The sequence below is a fragment of the Sapajus apella genome, unplaced genomic scaffold (genome assembly GCF_009761245.1).
Source record: "Sapajus apella isolate SASKATOON/1434 unplaced genomic scaffold, GSC_monkey_1.0 scaffold3, whole genome shotgun sequence".
Classification (NCBI taxonomy): domain Eukaryota; kingdom Metazoa; phylum Chordata; class Mammalia; order Primates; family Cebidae; genus Sapajus; species Sapajus apella.
The window spans coordinates 36,371,245-36,392,085 of record NW_022436943.1 but is presented as its reverse complement, the minus strand read 5'-3'; the positions used below and the strand labels follow the sequence as shown (position 1 = coordinate 36,392,085).

The following is a 20,841-nucleotide window of genomic DNA, read 5'->3' as shown; positions in this document are numbered from 1 at the left end:
ACATCCCCCTTGCTCTTCTCATGATGTGAGTGAGTTCTCATGAGATCTGGTTGTTTGAAAGTGCGTGGCACTTTCCCCTTCGCTTTCTCTCTCCTTCTCTGCTATGGTAAGACGTGCTTGCTTCCCCTTTGCCTTCTGCCATGATTGTAAGTTTCTCGAAGTCTCCTAGCCATGCTTCCTGCTAAGCCTGCAGAACTGTTTGTGAGTCAATTAGACCTCTCTGCTTCATAAATTACCCAGTCCCAGGTAGTTATTTATAGCAGTGTGAAAATAAACTAATACAATAGGTCACTTTTAGTTTTAGTGGAAACAATTCCAGAGCAAGTCAAGAACAATTTAATGACTAAGTCACACACACACACACACACACACACGTGTGTGCTCACAAACACACACACACATACCATTTTAATAAAAGATCTCTATCCATAGTGGAAAACTATAATTGCTCAGATTCTGTGATGCATGATGCTCTGTTTAGTGCTCTGCTGAGAAACATTGATGGATATTACAAAACAAATTCACTTATAAATTTAGTGCAGTGGCACAGTCATGGCTTACTGCAGCCTTGACCTACTAGGCTCAAGCTGTCCTCCCACCTCAGCCTCTCAAGTAGCTGGGACTGCAGGCATGCACCACCATGCCCGGCTAATTTTTTTATTTTTTGTAGAGACAGAGTCTCACTTAGTTTCCCAGGGCTGGTCTCAAACTCCTGAAATTTAGAAACCCTCCTGCCTTGATGTCCCAAAGTGCTGGGATTACAGATGTGAGCCACTACACATGCTGTCACTTCAAGAATGTTATATAAAATAATTAAATAGTATATAATATTTTGATATCATATTGTTTTCACTCAGTAAAATTCCTTTGAAATTCATCTACTCATATATAGAAATCATTCCTTTTTATTGCTGAGTAAAATTTCACAGCATGAATTTACCATTTGTGTTTAAACACTTATCTGGATTTTTTTTGTTTTGTTTTGTTTTTGTTTTTGTTTTCATTTTTTGAGATGGGGTTTCTCCATGTTGGTAAGGCTGGTCTTGAACTCCCGACCTCAGGTGATCCACCACCTCGGCCCCCCAAAGTGCTGGGATTACAGGCGTGAGCCACCGCGCCAGGCCCAACCATTTATCTGTTGAATGGCATTTGGGTTGTTCTGAGTTATTAGTGATTATGAATAAAGTTGTTGTGAATATCTGTGTATAGGCTTTGATGTGAATATAAGTTTTATGTTCTTTTGGATAAATGCTCAAGAATGCTATTGCTGGAGTATGTGGTAAGTGTATGGTTAGTTTTATAAGAAAGTGCCATAATCCTATCCAGAGTGATCATATCACTTTGCATTCATACCAGCAATGCATGAGTGATCCAGTTTTCTCCATAATCTTGCCAGCATTTGTTGTTACATATGTTTTTAAAAAATAAGCCAATTTGAAATGTATGTAGTAATATCTAATTGGGGTTTTTAATTTGCATTTCCCTATTAGTGATGTTGAATGTCTTTTCATGTTATCTGATACTGTTTCCATTAAAATGTCTTTTGCTCATTTTGTAACTGGACTGATTGTTAATTTAGTTATTCTTTTTAGAGTTTCAAGAGTTCTTTATATATTCTGGCTGTAAGTCCTCTGTGGATATGTTCCAAACAAATATATTCTCCCAGTATGAAGCTTTCTTTACATACTCTTCAGTGTCTTTCACAACACATTCGATAATGTTGAGTGAAACTAATATTTAACAACTAAAAGGCTATGCCACTTCTTCAAATAAATTAGCACATAAATTATTTTAAAATTAATAAAAGTATGTATTATATAGCATTTAAAAATTGACCCAACAATATTTAAAATTAATTTTCTAAAACACATGGATATATGAAAATTGGTTTTTGTAGTTATCAAAACTAAAATTTTGTCTCTGTCTTTTGATAGGTTCTGTTGCCACTGCGTGTCGTGACCCAGGGGTCCCAATGAATGGGACTCGAAATGGGGATGGAAGGGAACCTGGGGACACTGTCGTTTTTCAATGTGACCCAGGATATGAACTTCAAGGAGAGGAAATAATAACCTGCATTCAGGTAGAAAATCGATACTTCTGGCAGCCCAGCCCACCAGTCTGTATAGGTATGAATTAAAGAACAATTAAAATTTTACATGAACATAAAACAATGGCTAAAAAGTGGTATTGATGTTTTAAGAACCATATTCTAGAATAGATTCTATATGAGAGTCTGAGATTTCAGAGGACTGTTAACCTCCTCAAAATGTACAAAATTGTAAAATGATTATTTTCTATGGCATAAAGATTGATAATTTCATTAATTTTTCAATGGTTCTAAGATTCTAAAACAGTTATGAATCAAAGCTCTTGAAAAGGTCTGTCACCCATTATTTACTATGTAACTGTAGTTATCCATTGGTTTTAAATTGTAAAGAGTGGATTCAGACTCCATATTAAAATGGCTCATACAGATCTTGCCTCTAAAATGGTTATTTCATTTAAGAAAGAAAATATTATCAGGATCTGTGTCAGAATTTCCAAGCTTTGTCTTTCCGTTTAGTTAATGTAATCTGAAAGAATATCAGTTTTTATTTGGATGATCTAAGAAGTTGTAGCAGCCTGGATGATACTGCCAGCTATCTGTCTTTTGTCTCTGTGCTCTGCTATTGAATCTCCAAGTCAGGCTCTAGGAAATTAAAATACATATTATTATTGGGTCTGAGAAAGACTTAGAGGAATGTCCCACTTTTAGAATAAAAATGGTTAGAAAATCTGCTATATAATTAAACTAGTTTAATCTTAAACTTTTTTGTTCTGTTCAAGTGTTTTATTATTTGTGTCATCTTGAATTTACAATACATTTTGAACAAACTATATTTTCTCTACTGAAAATTTTATTTATTTACATATTCTCTCTCACTACACTGTAAGACTTGGGAGAAGATTCCATATCTTGTTCATCATTGTGCTGCTTATAGAATTTGGCATATGCAACTGTATTATGTTTTAGAGGGAGAATCTTATTTTTGTTAACTTATACCTAACTCTTAAATTTTATAGTGATTTATTTTTGAAAGTCCCATGGAAATAGGAAAAGAGTTTTAGTTCTTCAGTGAGAAGTGAACTAGCACAAACATTCAGTTATTCAGATTTATTGACCCCATCTTGTAACTCCCCAAAGAAAATTACAAAATCAAATTCATTAGTCATTAACTGTATCTCAGACACTGTTCTAAACAGTGGGAAATAGGTAACAAAACAAGACAGAAAAGTTCTCTGTTCCTATGAACTTACTTTCCAGTGAAATAAAAACTAAAAAAAAAAAAAAAGTTTTACATCACATTTTCTCTATTTTTTAAGTTGAATTATAAAAACACTAAATGAACCAATCAAACATAAAATGGCCCAAGCCATCAGGCAGTAGACAGACAGTTCTAGATCTCTGCTATAAAAAATAAGGCAGAGACAAAGAAGCAAACTTATTAGAGACCCTTTTATAAAGCATGAAATAATGGCATAGGCTGAACAGTTCAGATTTAGCTGTATCTCCCATTATACTTTTTCTATTCACACATATATCGTTGTTCGTGTACCATTGCAAGATTCTAAATCAACAAACATCAATTAATTTACATTTACTAAAATGCGCTCAGAAGATCAGGGAAAAATCTGTTAAGAAATGTTTGCAAAGAAAGAGACTGAAATAATGTTTCATTTTTGTTTCAAAATTTTCAAGTTTGTTTACTACTAAATTAACCTAAAAAGTTTCACTTAAATTAAAACTTCTCATTCTAATTAGTTGGAATTTGACCACATTATCTCATGAAGAAGATATTTACGTAAAGAGGAAATTACAAAACACCAAAATCTTACTGTAGAACTTCTTGCTTTATTGTGATGCTTACATTTGGCTTAAAGATGTTGCTTATTAGAATTACCAGAAGGGCTAACTTATGCCAATTGTTTTTATATAGAATCTTAAAGTATTAAATGGCTTATGCCAAAATTCTAGATAACACTAAAATCCAAGATGCAAAAGTTGAAAATGTTCTGGGACCTGCTGTTTTAAACTTCCATTTTTAGACAAGAATACAGGTTAGCTAGCAAGTCCTATTCTAGAAAAAGAAAAAGCTGAATACTAAATCTTACTGAAATTAACCAGGTTGTGTGAAATTTTTGTATAAATAATGATACTGTGTATTATTTTTGGTAGAAAAGATAGCTTGAGGAGAAGATATAAATTGGAGCTCCTCTGAGGAAGAAAATAACCTTTTAAAAAAGTCTGAAAAATTGCTAAGGCTGCAGAAAGCCTGACCTCTAAAACTGATAAGAAAGAACTTCATGATTGGAAATACCATGCCAAAGATTAAACCCTGAACTTCTTAGAAACTCCATAATTCTATGTCTCAGACTCCAGAGCATAAAGCATTTTACTTGCTTGCATGTAGAAACAATCAGTCTTATAGCAAGTACCAAACAGAAGGATGTCATCTTTATGAGTGTTAATAGAATTCATTCCAACAAAATTGACAGTGTGAAAATTACTTTGACATGGCCAGCGGGAAAGTAGCAGCATTCAATATGAAGGTATATAAGAAAGACATTAACGTGAGTGGGCTTTTGAGAAAGAAAGATGACACAAATAAAATTGAATTTGAGAAAAAAATTAAGAAGATTGTAAAATAGTTATCAATAGTTCATGCCCATGTAACTGTCTTAGAAAACGCTACATTCAGAACAAACTATTAATGTTAGAATTATGTAAAGACTAACAGAAACCTTAGATTATGAATCTCTGATTTATATTTTGAATGCTTTGGTTAGATGGGTAAAAATAGAGATGCATATCTAAATGCGATTTAAAGTTGAGTATTTAAAAGATAATTTTCTTTACTCACTAAGAGGTTGGGACTTACGTCAGATAATGTCTCTGCTTTCCTCATTGGCTTTCATAGATTTTCAAAATCAACCACAGCTTTGAAATATATTAAGAAATCTTTGATAAATAATTCAAATAGATGCATACCTGTGTTTCCAACTACTCAGCAGGCTGAAATGGGAGGATTGCTTGAGCCCAGAATTTTGAGACCAGACTGGGCAACATTAGTGAGACCTTGTCTCAGAAGAAGGATAATAAAGTAAATAATAGAATAAAAATAATTTTAGAGGAACTTATTTTAAATATCTACATATATTAAAATATATGTAATAAATTTTCTTAAATCTTTTGTGATAAAGGATATATATGTATAACATAGACATGTATGTATGCATGCATCTCTATACAATATCTAACAATAAAAAGGACCAATATTCTTATAAAAAAACAAGGAAAATTGAAACAAACAAAATTACTCTCCTACCCTCTCCAAAATGACATGTAACTCAAGAGGAAAAAAAAAATCACAAAGAACATTTTGCTATCATTCTGATCTTTTTTGTATATGTACATACACATAAGCATAACTAATTTTATTTCACTTCATTTCTTGCACTCCACAGATACTACTTTAAAAAAAAAAAAAAAAAACAATTGGAGGTTTTTGGTAACCCTGTGCCAAGCAAGTTCTAATAGGCTTTTGTCCAACGCCATATGCTCATTTTGTGTTTCTGTATTATGGTTTGGTAATTCACAATATTTCAGATTTTTTCAGTACGATTTTATGTGTTATTGTGATCTGTGATCAGTGATCTTTGATGTTACTATTGTAATTGTTTCTAGGTGCCACAAACAAATGCCCATGTAGGACAGTGAACTTAACAAATAAATGTGTGTGTCTTGAATGCTCCCTTGACTAACCAATCCTCCATCTCTCTCTCTTTCCTTGGCCCTACCTATTCTCTGATAAACAGTATTAAGATTAGACCAATGGCCTCTGAGCATTCAAGTGAAAGGAAGAGTTGCACATCTGTCACTCTCAAACAAAAGCTAGAAATGATTAAGCTTAGTGAGGAAGGCTGGTCTAAAGCCCAGATAGGCTGATAACACCAAATAGTTACCCAAGATATGAATACAAAGGTAAAATTCTTGATGGAAATTGAAACTTCTACTCTGGTGAACACAGGAGTGATAAGAAAGCAAAACAGCCTTATTGTAGATAGGAAGCAAGCCAGTGGTCTGGCTAGAAGATCAAACCAGCCACAACATTCCCTTAAGCCAAAGCCTAATCCAAAGCAAGGCCCTAACTCTTTAATTCTATGAAGACTTAGAAAGGTGAAAAAGCTGCAGAAGAAAACTTTTAAGCTAGCATAGGTTGATTTATAAGGTTTAAGGAAAGAAGCTATCTCTGTTAACATTAAAGTGCATGGTGAAGCAGTAGGTACTGAAGGAGAAGCTGCAGTCAGTTATCCAGAAGATCTAGCTAAGATCATTGATGAAAGTAGCTACAATAAAAAACAGTTTTCACTGTAGATGAAACAGCATTCTATTGTTATAGTCCCATCTAGAACTTTCATTGCTACAGAGGAGAAATCAGTGCCTGGCTTCAAAGCTTCAAAGGACAGACTGATTCTCTTATAGGGGCTAATGGAGCTGGTGACTTTAAAATAAAACCAGTGTTCATTATCATTCTGAAAATCTTAAGACCATTAAGAATTATGCTATATCTACTCTTCTTGTGCTCTATAAATGGAACAATTAAGCTTGAATAACAGCATGTCTGTTTACACCATGGTTTACTGAATATTTTAAGCCCACAATTGAGACCTATTGCTCAGGAAAACAGATTATTGTCAAACTATTACTGCTCATTGAAAATGTACCTGGTCACCCAAAAGCTCTAATGGAGATATGCAAAGAGATTAATGTTTTTTTATGCCAGTAACACAACATCTATTCTGCAGCCCATGGATCAGGGAGTAATTTTGACTTTTAAAGTGCCATTCTTTAAGAAATTAATTTTACAATACTATAGCTGACAAAGATAGTGATTTACCTGATGGATCCAGACAAAGTAAATTTAAAACCTTCTGGAAAGAATTTACCATTCTAGGTGCCACTAAGAACATTGTGATTCATGAGAGGCAGTAAAAATATCAGTATTATCAGGAGTTTGGCAGAAGTTGATTCTCACCCTCATGGGTGCCTGTGAAGTGATGTTTAAGACTTCAGTGGAAGAAGAAACTGCAGCTGTGGTAGAAACAGCAGGAGAACTAGAATACAAGTGGAATCTGAATATGGGACTGGACTGCTACAATCTTGTGATAAAACTTGAACAAAAGAGGAGTTGTTTTTTATGGATGAGAAAAGAAAATGATTTAATTGCAGTGGAATCTATGTCTGGTAAAGACGCTGTGAGCATTGTTGAAATGACAGCAAAGAACTTCAAATACATAACTTAGTTCATAAAAGCAGAGGCAAAATTTGGGAGGATTCTCTCCAAGAAGTTCTACAGTGGGTAAAATGCAATCAAACAGCGTCACATGCTACAGAGAAATCTTTCATGAAAGGAAGAGTCCATTAATATGGCAGACTTCTTTATTATCTTATTTTAAGAAAATGCCACAGCTACCCCAGGCTTCAACAACCACTGTCCTGATCAGTTAGTAGTGATCAGCATCCAGACAAGACCCCCACTAGCAAAAGAATTATGACTCACTGAAGACTCAGATGACCAGTAGCATTTTTTAGCAATAAAGTATTTTTAATTAAGTTATGTACATTTTTAGACACTTAACAGACTACAATATAGTGTAAACATAACTTTTATATACACTTGGAAACCAAAAGAGGTCTGTCACTCACTTTATTGTGGGGGTGTGGAACTGAACCTGCAATACCTCCAAGGTATGCTTATATTCACATTTGCTGTTGTACTTTTTTTTTCATACTCACATATTATTTTAGAGCCCAAAGGCAAAGTACATTACTGTTTTTATTAAAAAACATAGCTACGAATTAGATTGTGCATTCATTCATACAATCATCTTCACTATTTATATGATCAATATAAAGAGCCACTAGCGATTCAACAAACATTATGAAATATATAGTATGCACTGAATTCTAGGTATAAAGTAAAATGTAGACAGAGTGTCTAGCTTATATATTAGTGATGAATTCTGACACCTGAATGGAATATTTAAATAAAATACAGTAAGAGAAATATCTGAGATAGGCAGAGGTTACTATGGATACCAGAGGGGTGATATTTCATATTAGTGATGAATACTGATACCTGAATATAATATTTAAATAAAATACAATAAGAGAAACAACATAGATAGGCAGAGGTTACTATGGATACCAGAATGGTTTAGAGAGAGCTGAAGTAGTACCCATTCTGGGGTCTACAGGAAAATTTCCTGGAGGCAGTGATGAATCTTAAAACATGAGTTATAGTTATATACATGTAGAAAGGAAACAGACATTTCAGGAAAAAGAAATAAAATGAGCAAAGTCATGGAAGAACAAGGAAATATAAGCACTAGATAGCATTTGAGTATAATTTATGTATATATAGTGTGGTTGATGACATTGGAAAGGCTGTAGGGCTCAGGTCATCAAGGCTCTGTGGGATTTGGGACATTGTATTTTAGGCAATATGAAACACCTGCAGAATTTTATGTATAGACTTAGTACAATTAGATGTTTTCACTGGGAAAAAATTAGGAAATAATTATTTCACGTATCTATTGTAATAATTCAAGAAAGAGAGAAAGTTAGACCTAATGGTAGTAGACAAGAAAAGAAGGACAGATTGAAAATAGCTACACAGTGGAGTCTTGGCAGGGCTTCTTGATGGATTGAATAATGCCGTGAAAAAAAGTGAAGACTCCTGGGTCTGTAGCTTGGGACTACAAGTAGATGCTACTGGTCATCTAACAATTTAGGAACCTAAGAGAAGAAGCAAATTAGCTTTGAGGTTGAGTATTTAGGCTATTCTATGTTTGATGTACCAACAGGCTACAGAGAGAAATAGCCAGTAAACATTCTCATGTATGGTTTATACTTCAGCCAAGAAATCTGTAGAAGGAGACAGAAAAAGCTGCTATCGGTGCATAAAAATTAGAAGATAAAAATCATAAATTTCATATAGTCAGCAAGGAGAGATGTAACAGTAGAAATTAAGAGAACTAGGTAAGGAACTCAGGAGATCACCAAAATTCTAAGAAGAAGTGAAGGAAGAGGTGCATAATAAAACTGAAGTCTGTATAAAGACACTAGAAGAAAATCCCAGAAACACTACTTTCTAAGACTCCAGAAACTAGAACGGTGAATTGAAGATAAAGATCAACAATTAAGAATGACTACAGGTATGAAGAGAAAGATAAAAGCAGCAAAGTCTTTATTATTCTTATAAATGCAGAAGTCAAGTATAAGCTAAGAAATGTTTGTATTGGGAGCAAGGTGGCTAAAAGAGATGGCAGTGGTTGAAAAAAGAATGAGAGGTAGAAAGAACCACATAAAGACATCTAGGCATGGTGGCTCGCACCTGTAATCACAGCACTTTGGGAGGCTGAGGTGAGTCCGTGTCTTGAGCTCAGGAGTTCAAGACCAGCCTGGGCAGCATAGTGAAACTCTGTGTCTCCAAAAATACAAAGATATTAACCGGGTGTGGTAGTGCATGTCTGTAGTCACAGTTACTGGAGAGGCTGAAGTGGGAGGATCACCTGAGTCTGAGAGGTCAAAGCTGCAGTGAACTGTGATGGTGCCACTGCACTCCAGCCTGGGCCACAGACTGAGACCCTGTATCATAAAAAAAAAAAAAAAAAAAGACATCTAATCTAGACTCTCTAAGTAGTAGAAAGATTATTGTGTCTCCCTATGCATAATTTAAAATAAAAATAACTTTAAACCTTAAGATAACTTTTCTCATGATGAATACCTTGGCACTTTTCTTTGAGAAACAACATAAGAGACATTTTTCTGCTTTGGTTTTCTGCTTTGCCAGTCTTATTAGTCATCTTAATCTGTCTCAGGTACATATAGAACAGGGGTGCAGAAAGAGACAATGAGAGTAGACGTCCCCTTCAAAAAGCTTAGTTATGCCAAATTAAAAAAAAAATCAGAACTTAGTAAGAAGAGACTGATTCAAATAGGATTATTACAAAGGGCGGGGCAGGGAAGGGACAATTGCAACAGAGAATACTAAGTCTATAATATCTACACCTATCTCAGGAGTTAGACAAAAAGGGTTTTTTTTTTTTTTTTTTTCTTTTTTAAAGAGGGCTAAACAAAGCTAGAGAGAACCAGGTGTGAAGTCAGAGGAAAGGGCAGCCTGATAGAATAGTAGATCAGAGAATACTGTACTCTAAATCTAGCCTGTTCTCTGGAAATATCCTGTGCTGTCTTAAATCTGAGAGTGGAACAAAGTTCAGGAGCCTAGAAGAAGGCGGGAAACATAATCAAAGTTTGTTTCACAAGCATTTAATTTAGATTAATCAGTGAGCCAAGCTGTTCAGCTAGAAGCAAAGAATGGGAACTGGCAGAGTCTGTGTCTTGCCATAAACAAGAGAGTAAACAAAGACGGCTTATCTAAGTCATGATAAATGAGCCTTATCTAAATCATATGAAGTAGGGTGTTTCCTTACAGTAAGCCATTTTTCTGTTTAAAAAAAAAGTAAAAGTAAGTAGGCCCTAGGGTACTTCGTTTTATTTTTAAGATGAAAGAAACCTGAGCATGTTTGTGGATGAAGTGGAGGAAGCCTGGAACAGTAAGGAAGATAAATAATTGAACAAGTGGTTTGGATAAGGGAGAGGGATTATGTGCCCAGGTTGAGGGTGGTATCTTGGTTAGAAGCGAGTCTATCCTGGGATTGTAAAGAGAAATATTCAGGAGGCATTTAAGCTTGGATATGGAGGACTACAGAACATTGAAGCAGTTTATGTCTAATCATTTGATAATGTGCCACAAAAATATACAAGCAATAGGAAAGTAGTAGTGAATGTATTAAGTCAGAGCAACTAGATAGTCTCAATATAGTAGGAGCTGAGAGAATTTTCTGAGTGACTGACACACTAAGACAAGAGTAGCAGAGGAGCATGGAGGAAGGCAGTAACAGACAACAGACAATGGCAAAATTATCAAACTATAGTGATGATATTGCACATCTCAATTCATGCAAAGAACAGAAATGCTGAAATGTTGCCAGAATCAAAATTCTTCTCCTTATAAAACCAGTTTTGTGTGGTCCAAAAAATTTCATTTCCTTTATAACTGAATGCTCATATTTATCTCAGAAAACTACAATTTCAAAAACCAGGTGAGAGAAGAATGCTGATGTACTGATTATGTGTAGGAGACATCATGAGAATGTGAAAATCCTAATCTTAATGTCCCTCACCTGCGTGTGTGTATTTGTATTTCCCACTCTCCCACCCCACCACAGAAGACCTCCATATCTTTCTTCATTTTTTGTTCTGTGTAACATATAATTTCTTGAACATAAACTCTGTTTCACAAACTTCAACGGTAATCCCCTAAAGAATCTATTCTCTGAGTTTCACTGACAAGTTTTTGAAGCTCTCCATTGAAGTGTTACGGAAACCTTTGCTTGAAACTGTAATAACTGTACTAAATACATAAAAGGTGACAGGAAAGACATGAAAATAAGCTGAATATCACATATCTTATTGTTCTTTTTATTATTAGAGGTTTTCTTTTGCTTTGTTTTGTTTCTAATTTTTAATCTTCTGATTTTTCTTGGTACCCAGAGGAAAATCATCTTTACCACTTTTTTTCAATAAAACAATAACAGAAAGAGAAAGAAGTATATATGCATTCTTTTTGGTCTCTTGAAGCCAGTAAGGCAGCTAAATTTTTATGAATCCATGTATGTTTGCATGCATGTATTTAATAATATAATGGCTTTCTTGAAACATAATGCTGTATTCAAGCATCAGGTACTATGAAAGTCAGTTCTGTACACAGCTTGATGAATCCTTTTGGAGAAGTGATTTCAGAAATATTTATAGCCAATAAATTGTATTAATGTTGAAAGAGATTTTTTTTGTTGTTTAAATTAAAGCACCCTGTGGAGGCAATTTAACAGGATCTTCAGGCTTTATTCTCTCGCCAAACTTCCCTCATCCGTATCCACATAGCAGGGACTGTGACTGGACTATCACTGTCAATGCAGACTATGTTATCTCCTTGGCATTCATCAGGTGAGTTCTTACATATTTCCACATTAAAAATATATATACTTTTGGCAATTTTGCTTTAGTATTTGCACTAGACAATATTTATTTCTATATGTAGCATTTTTATTATTTTTTACTAATCACAGAGATAATACTTGCTCTAGCTCTGCCACTGCCATTTGGGTAAGTTATTTATTTGAGTGAGCTTCCATTTTCTCACATGAAGGTAATAGCTGGTATCACAAAATCTGGCCTCTTTCCCTGAATATTTCATTAGAAGTGTTAGATAATAGCAATTAAAAGATTTTCTGAGTGGAAAAGTTCCCAATCTTTTTTGTCTAAAGTTGATGCAATAACTATGTTGACCCTAGTAACACAATTTCTTTTTCTGCCACCAGTGTGTTAAAGCTGCTTAGTATTTATGTAAAATGTTAAGCCTAAATATACAATATTTTTTAACATATTGAGGCCAGTTTTTTTCCTAAGCAAAGATGAACTCATGAAACTTTAGCAAAATTGTAAATAAATAAAAGTTTTATTTTTGTAATTTGTAATGGTACATTCCTAACTGGTAATACCAAAGCAAACACAATGATAATGTTAGTTTTAAGCCAGGACCCTGTTATAAGACAAGGGAAGTACTATTATTATTTCCATTTTCCCAGTTGAGGAAACATTAATACAGGCATTAGAAATATGAAAATGGATGATATAGGGCTTAGTTTACTTATAAAATTATTCTAATTAATAACTTGAGGGTAGAAGGATATATTACATGAAGTGCATGGCCTAAATTTCATTTCTAGCTCTACCATTTATTATGTTGCCTTAGGGAGATCACTGACTTTAAAGAGCCTTAATGTACTCATTGGTAAAATGAAAATCATAATCTCTTCCTTATACTGCAGGACTATTGGCAAGATGAAATAATATTTATTAAAGTACCCTGTAATACCTAAGGTAGTATTAGCATGCACTTTCAGTTTTTCAGGAAAAAAAAATGATAACAACTAAGACTCTAAAATTTTCTTAAAAAGAATATTTTTGTTTCAATTTCATTTTCAAAGAAGTTACAATATTTCAAGTATTAATTTAGGCTCAAACTACAAATTAAAAAGAAATAGACTGTGTTCCATTGTTAAATAAGCTTTCAGCCTTCCATTCATCATAAATACTACTATGTCATTTACAAAGCCCTTGTTTCTAGTGATTCTCCCAATGGAGATAGACAAGGAAGTTGTAATTACCATCAAAAATTAATGTTGGAAGAGATGAAATTCAGAGGTTGTGTTTTATCTCAGAACAAGGGTAATAAGTAATGAAATATGGCTTAATCTTTGATTTCTGCTACATTATTATACTAACAGTTACCAATTCAGGCCTCAGATCCACTGAAAATTTTCAGAATAAGTTAATTGAACTACATTTTTGAAGCTACTGAATAGATTAAAACCAAATATAATAGTATGATGGTCTCCCAATTTTCTTGTGTTACAGGGGCCCATATGTATGAAAAGTCTGGGAACCTCTGCACTACCTCATTCTTTCTTAACCACTCTTTATGCACAAGTAAACTGAGTAGCTGGACTCTTTTTGTACATGCATATGTAAAGGATGAGAATTGTGGAAAGTTAACTTCTATAAATTCTGTAGGTTCAGAAATAATACCTTTCACCTAACAAATCTCGTTTAGATGTAGGCAAATATGATAAAACTTGACGAAATAGTTTTTCTGCTGATGGATGTTTAATAATGGCAGGTTGTACTGGTTTCATTTTATATCATGAACTTTTTGACTTTTCTTGCTGACCTAAATGAGTCTATCCTTTTATTCATGTTTCTCTATCACAGTATAAGTTAGGAAATAGAGAAATTGATTGCATGTCTCTTGTCTTCTAAATATATGGGTTCCATGATCATTGTGGTACAATTGTTATACATTTGAAGATTGTTAAGGTAAGTTTATTATGCAAATCTTGCAATATTAACACAATTGATTTGGATTATTTACATGCTAAAATATCCTTTTTCACACATTATCTAATTCTGACAGTGTATTGGTTTGATATCTCCTGCATTAAGCTTCTATAAGAAGAAAATATATTTACTTTCAGGAAAAAGAATGCCTAATACAATGTGCAATGCTTCTTTTGAGTAATTTAAATGTAAATGATATATTTCAACTTTTGATATCAACTTTTGTTCATATCTGATATGTAGAGTTGAGTTTTTTGAGCATTGAAAATGCTCATAAGTTTTGGAGTATTATTGATGAAAAAAATAGTTTGCATTTTCGTGATGCAAAATACATGAATGAAAAAGTTTCAAAAATATATATTATCCCCCACATAAATAACTTACACAAGAATATGTCAGTAACAAGAGCAGAAACAAGGCTTCTTCAACTTACATCCTCTAACTCCAAATCCTGTATCTTTTCATCAGCTAAACTCTTTGTCTTACAATCACTTATATTTTCTATGCATACAATGTTAATTTAAAAATACGTAAAATACCAAGTTATTTTTTTGTCTTTTACCTCTGCTTGATATTCATATTAAATGCGTTGTTGCCAGGAGATTTTTATATTAGCTTATTTTGACAGTATCTTTTATTATTTTTAAATACTGAATTAATGTTTGATTATAAAACTATAATGGTTAATAGCCTATTTATAATTATCCTACTTCCCTTTCTCTCTTTTTTCTTTCCTTTTTTTTTTTTTTTTTTTTTTTTTTTTAGTTTTAGCATAGAACCAAATTATGACTTCCTCTATATCTATGATGGACCAGACAGTAATAGCCCACTGATTGGAAGTTTTCAAGACAGCAAGCTACCAGAGAGAATAGAAAGCAGTTCAAATACCATGCATTTGGCTTTTCGGAGTGATGGATCTGTTAGTTACACTGGATTTCATCTAGAATACAAAGGTAAATATGAACATTCCATGTTAGTATCATGATTTAAATTATAGGGTTTTTGTTTTTTATTTTATTTTATACAGGAGAATAACTTGTTATGCCCCTTTGTTAGTGGTTGGTTTTATGTGCATTTTTAAATGCAGACTATGTACAGTTCATCTCATTAAAGGGTTCACACTGTACACTTTTCTTATTAGTGAGAAGGAAATTAGCATTTCCCTAATTACTACCAAAGGAAATGTATCAGGCAAACAAATTAACAAGTAGTATATTGGAGGACTTGGCTGGAGCCACACAATATTAAAAAACAAAAAGCACAAAAAATGCCTCATTTTTAGAAGCTGAAGTTTCAGTCAAATACCTTCATTTGGAGACCACTTTCAATCATAAAGGGAACAAAGTAGAGGATAATTGTATTTCAGAAAATATGTAAGCTGGGTACCATGGCTCATGTCTATAATCCTAGCACTTTAGGAGGCCAAGGCAGGAGGATTGCTAGAGCCCAGCAGTTTGAGACCAGCCTAAGAAACATAGCAAGAGCACATCTCTACAGTTTTTTTTTTTTCATTAGTCAAGAGGGGTTGCATACATCTGTAGTACCAGCTATTCAAGAGGCTGACACAGGAGGATCACTTGATCCCAGGAGATGAAGGCTGCAGTGAGATATGATCATGCTACTGCAGGCCAGCCTGGGGTAACAAGACCCTGTCTCTAAGAAAAAATCCACAGATATTTATATTTAAATATGTCAATATTCATAATAGCAGGACAAATGATAGTTATAACGTTTTAGAATATTTCTGCAATTGTTTAAATGAATTATGTTAGAATGCCTATGTATATTTATAAATGTATTTTTCTAAAATGTTATCGTTTATGTTTATAGAAACCTATTTAGATTCAGGTTGTGTAAAGTTTTCAATTATTGAGACCATGAAGGTCATGCTGATAATTCACCTCAAGTTATCAACTGATTTCTGAAAATATATACTTTGATTTGTTACCACCATTTGTTTAATATTTTCAATAACTGAAAATTATATAGAATAATGAACTTCAAAGCATCTACCTGCCAACTTGACAAAAATTAACATTGTGCCATATTTGCTTCAGATCCCTTTATTCTTGTCTTAATAAAAATCAAATATTACATATACAATGGAAACTCCTTTTGCATTTGCCATATGAACAGGGATTAGTCTCTTCAAGGCTATCATAAGCGGTCATGGTAAATTTCACAACATGACATGGGTAAGGAAGACATTTTTAGGGAAATGAAACTCACGGGTCGGCAAGCAACAGATGCTTGGAGTCCTCCAGTGTCTCTGGAGGAGATACTTGTAACTGTTTGCCAGGGCAAGGATATCTGCTCAACATAAACATAGTATAGTTTTCATTCCAGTGGAAAGATTGATCCTTCCCTAAGTCTCTCATTTCACTAGGAAAAGCAAGAAAATCGTCTTGTCAGTAGGAAAATGCACAGGCTGTTTTGCACAGACAATGAGGTTTGGGATGCTGGCTGTTTACTGGGGTTTTCTGCAAATGCTACCTGCTCTGTATCAGAAGATGCTTGGGGGAAGCTTAGACCTTGGGATTGTGGGTTAGAAACACTTTTAGAGAGAGTGAGTTTGACCACAACACCACTCTAACCACCTGGTAGATAATTCCTTTACCATTTGTGGGGACCTGGCTAGCTGGCCACTAGGAAAACCATAATGAGCATTTAAGGTCATTTTCAGACATTCCTGCTCTTTTCATTCTAGTATCCCCCAATCCTGAATTTGATACTTATCTTTTCCATGTATGCATGTTTGCACATATTTTTGTATTTCTTATTTTCACATAAATTTTATATTCTTATTATGTATGTATCCTTCTGAAAACTGATTTGGCCCCTTCAATGTTTTTGAGATTTATCAAAGTTAGAAACATATAACTTTAGTTTATTAAGTTCTTTATATTACTGCAACATATGGCTACATCAAAGTTAATATATAAATTTTTCTGCTGATAGACATTTAGACAGTCCGAATTTATTGCTACCAGAAATGAATTATGATGAAATAGGCATTTTTTTACATGTCATCTTGAACATATCTGTGAGATCCTTTTTAGGACATCTGAATACATGAGAGTGGGATTACTGGGTCAAAGCGTATGAACCTCTTCAATGTAATTCTATATTCTGAATTATTCTCTGAAGAGGCCATACCAATTTAAACTCTCAACAATCAGAGGGTGAGAGCTTCAGAAATTCCACAGTTTTTAAAAATTAGTGCTTCTGTTAAATTTGTAAGTTGCTAATCTTATTAAATGATACCTCATTGTTGTTTTTATTGCCTTTTCCCTTAGTGCTATTAAGTTGAGCATCTTTTTCCTATTTTGCGTACTGAGGTTTGCTTTTCTTTTCTTAAAATACAATCTTGCTCCGTCACCCAGATTAGAGTGCAGTGATGATCTTAGTTCACTGCAACCTCCGCCTCCCAAGTTCAAGCCATTCCCATGCCTCAGTGTCCTGAGTAGCTGGGATTATAGACATGCACCACCTTGCCTGGCTAATTTTTGTATTTTTAGCTGAGACAGGGTTTCATTATGTTTACCTTGATCTTGAACTCCTGGCCTCAAGTAATCTGCCCACCTCAGCCTCCCAAAGTGCTGGGATTATGGGTAAGAGCCACTGCCCCCAGTTTGAGGTTTTCTTTTAAATATCTGAATATTCCTTTCATTGAACATTTTTGATTTCTAATTGGTTTCCTATTTCTTATTTGTAGGGAATCTTTGATGTATTATGACTATTAATCCTTTAACTGTTGTTTATGTTGTAGTAAATATCTTACCACCACCTTTGGCAAATATTTTACTTTATTTCTGCCTTATCTTGCTGCGTAAATGTTTTAAAAATCAGTATCACAATTTAATCCTTCCTTTTCTTAATGGTTTGTGCTTTTTATGTCTTGTTTTAAAAAATTCTTCCTTACTATGAGTACTCATAAAGACAGTTTCCTAAACTTGTATCTCAAGTTTTAAAGGTTTGCTTTTCACCTTTAAGTCTTTCATCCATTTGAAGTTTATGTTTGTGCAAGCTAAGAATCTAATTTTATTTTTTCCATATGGTTAATTGTCCTAGCACCATTCATGGGCAGGTATTGCTATTGCTGTCAAATATCAAGTTTCTATGTCTGTTTCTGAATCCTCTATTCTGTCCCACTGGCCTATATTTCTGTCTCCAGGCCAAGACATCTCAGTTGACATCTCATCCTTCTATTCTAGCGAAGTTGTTTAACTCAGTAGTTATAACTTTTTTGTAAAGTTTTTTTTTAATTTATTTTTTATTTTTTTATCTACATGGATAGTGACAGTTCTTTCATTCTAATCTGTACATAATTCAATTCTTTTTCTTGACTTAATGCTCTTGATAAAGATTTAAGTACCATGTCAAATAGAAGCAGTGATAGACATTATCTTTGTGTCATTGCAGATTTTAAAAAGAACACACTTTTTACTTTAAAGTACCATGGCTTTACAATATGAGTCAAGATGTCAATCAGGTAGATAGAGTACACCACCTTATTTTTTTTCAAAATCATTTTGGTGTCTGTTAAACTTCATAACTTCTATTTAGATTTTAGAATTAAGCTTGTTTTATCCATTGAATTTAATAGGGATTGCACTGAACTTATAAACTCTTGTTAATATATTGAAGTATATATAATTTTAAATCTTTCCATTTATCAGTATGGCATATCTCTCAATTTACTCATATTTTCTTCAATTCCTTTCAGTAATGATTTTTAATTTTTTATAAAAGTTTTCTCATCTTAATCTTAAATGTCTTATATTTCCATTGTTAAGTGATGCCTTATTAGAGTTTTTGGTTGTTTTTAATAACAGGGCCACAATAAATTTTTATAATGTTCTAGTATCTAGCAAAGTTGCTTAACTCACTATTTGTAACTTTTATGTAGTTTTTTTGTTTGTTTGTTTTTTGGAGTTTCTATGCAGATACTGACAGTTCTTTCATTCTACTTTGTACATACTTCAAATCTTTTTCTTGAGTTAATGCTTTTAATAAAGATTTAAGGACCACATCAATAGAAGCAGTGATCAACATTATCTTTGTGTCATTGCTGATTTTAAAAAGAATATATTTTTTACTTTAAGATATAGCTGGCAATATTAAGGGCTAATATGTTTTAGTTTTTATTTATTGAGATACATTTCAAAGTAATTTGTACATAAAAACTATTTACCTCTACAAATGAAGAATTCTACAAATTACATAACATGGCAATGTTATGTTGTTATGTAATTTGCCAAAGCAATACAGCAGAGTTATAATTTAATTCAAAGTGGGTTCCAATGTCCACACAATTCCCCAATATAATATACTACCCTCAAGATATTATTTATCAATTATAAGAGATTCTCTTCTATTCTCGGTGTTCTCAAAAATTTTAATTAAAATATAGATTGAATGTTATCATCTGACTTTTTAATCAGCTATTGAAAATATCACATGATTTTCCTTTGTGAAACTCCTATTGTGAAAAATTATAGTTGTTTTATTTTTTAATTAAGCCATCAATATTTTAGGAATAAAACGAGTTCGGTTTTTTTGGTTTGTTTTTAATATATTCGGTTGATTTCAACACACTATTATTAATTGTTTTAACTATGGTATATATTGCCACTGAATTATTAGTCTATTACAAAAATGTGTTATTGAAGTGCTGATGTTGTCTGAGGTGAATACCCAGGTTCACCATCTGATGCCAAGAAGATTAAGGACAGGGACACACAAGAGAAGTAAGTTTAGCGGCAGAGGTTTAACAGGCAAAAAAAAAAAGAGAGAGAGAGAGAGAAAGGAGGACAGCTCTCTGCTGCAAGAGATGGGGCATCCTAAAGGGGAAAGTTGGCTTGCTGTTGACTGCATCAGATTTTATAAGCAGGTTTGAGGAGGTGGTGCCTGAGTTGCATAGGGCCTACAGATTGGTTTGACCATGTATGACCTTTAGTTACTAGGAAGGCTGGTTGCCCCACCCTAATCTTCTTATGCAAATAGGGTGTTTGCCTGTCAGGGGCCAAATTGTCTTTTTACTGTACTTGTGGTTTGGCAAGAGGGCAGATGGAGTCCCCATTTTGGACAAGCCTAGTCCCAGGTAGCCTTTTTCTATGGGCACAGCTGTGGGCATTTACCTATGCAGGCTTCTGGCTTGCTGGTCTACATCTGCAGCTCGATTTTACAGCCTTCTCTTTGTTAGAAAAAAAAATGATTTGGGTCTGGCTCGACAGCACTTTCAGAGGCTGAGGCGGGTTGATCACTTGAGGTTAAGAGTTCGAGAATAGTCTGGCCAACATGGTGAAACCCCATCTCTACTAAAAAGACAAAAATTAGCCAAGCGTGATGGCAGGCACCTGTAATTTCAGCTACTAGGGAGGCTAAGGCAGGAGAATTGCTTGAACCCAGGGGCGGAAGTTGCAGTGTGCTGAGATCCTGCCACTGCCCTCCAGCCTGGACAACAGAGCAAGACTCAGCCTCAAAAAATTAAAACAATTTTAAAAAGGCCGGGCGCGGTGGCTGAAGCCTGTAATCCCAGCACTTTGGGAGGCCGAGGCAGGTGGATCACGAGGTCAAGAGATCGAGACCATCCTGGTCAACATGGTGAAACCCCGTCTCTACTAAAAATACAAAACATTAGCTGGGCATGGTGGCGCGTGCCTGTAATCCCAGCTACTCAGGAGGCTGAGGCAGGAGAATTGCCTGAACCCAGGAGGCGGAGGTTGCGGTGAGCCGAGATCGCGCCATTGCACTCCACCCTGGGTAACAAGAGC

At 34.1% G+C, this 20,841-nt stretch overlaps 1 protein-coding gene across 6 annotated transcripts in view; it reads left to right on the top strand.

The window, feature by feature from the left end:
• The window catches only part of CSMD3 (CUB and Sushi multiple domains 3), a 1,239,477-nt gene that overhangs the window by 936,712 nt on the left and 281,924 nt on the right, over positions 1-20,841 (top strand). For all 6 annotated transcript variants that reach the window (XM_032246339.1, XM_032246357.1, XM_032246370.1 and 3 more), the window contains 3 exons: positions 1,935-2,126; positions 11,974-12,112; positions 14,831-15,018. In XM_032246339.1, the coding sequence (XP_032102230.1) occupies positions 1,935-2,126; positions 11,974-12,112; positions 14,831-15,018 (519 nt within the window). The remainder of the gene's footprint in view (positions 1-1,934; positions 2,127-11,973; positions 12,113-14,830; positions 15,019-20,841) is intronic.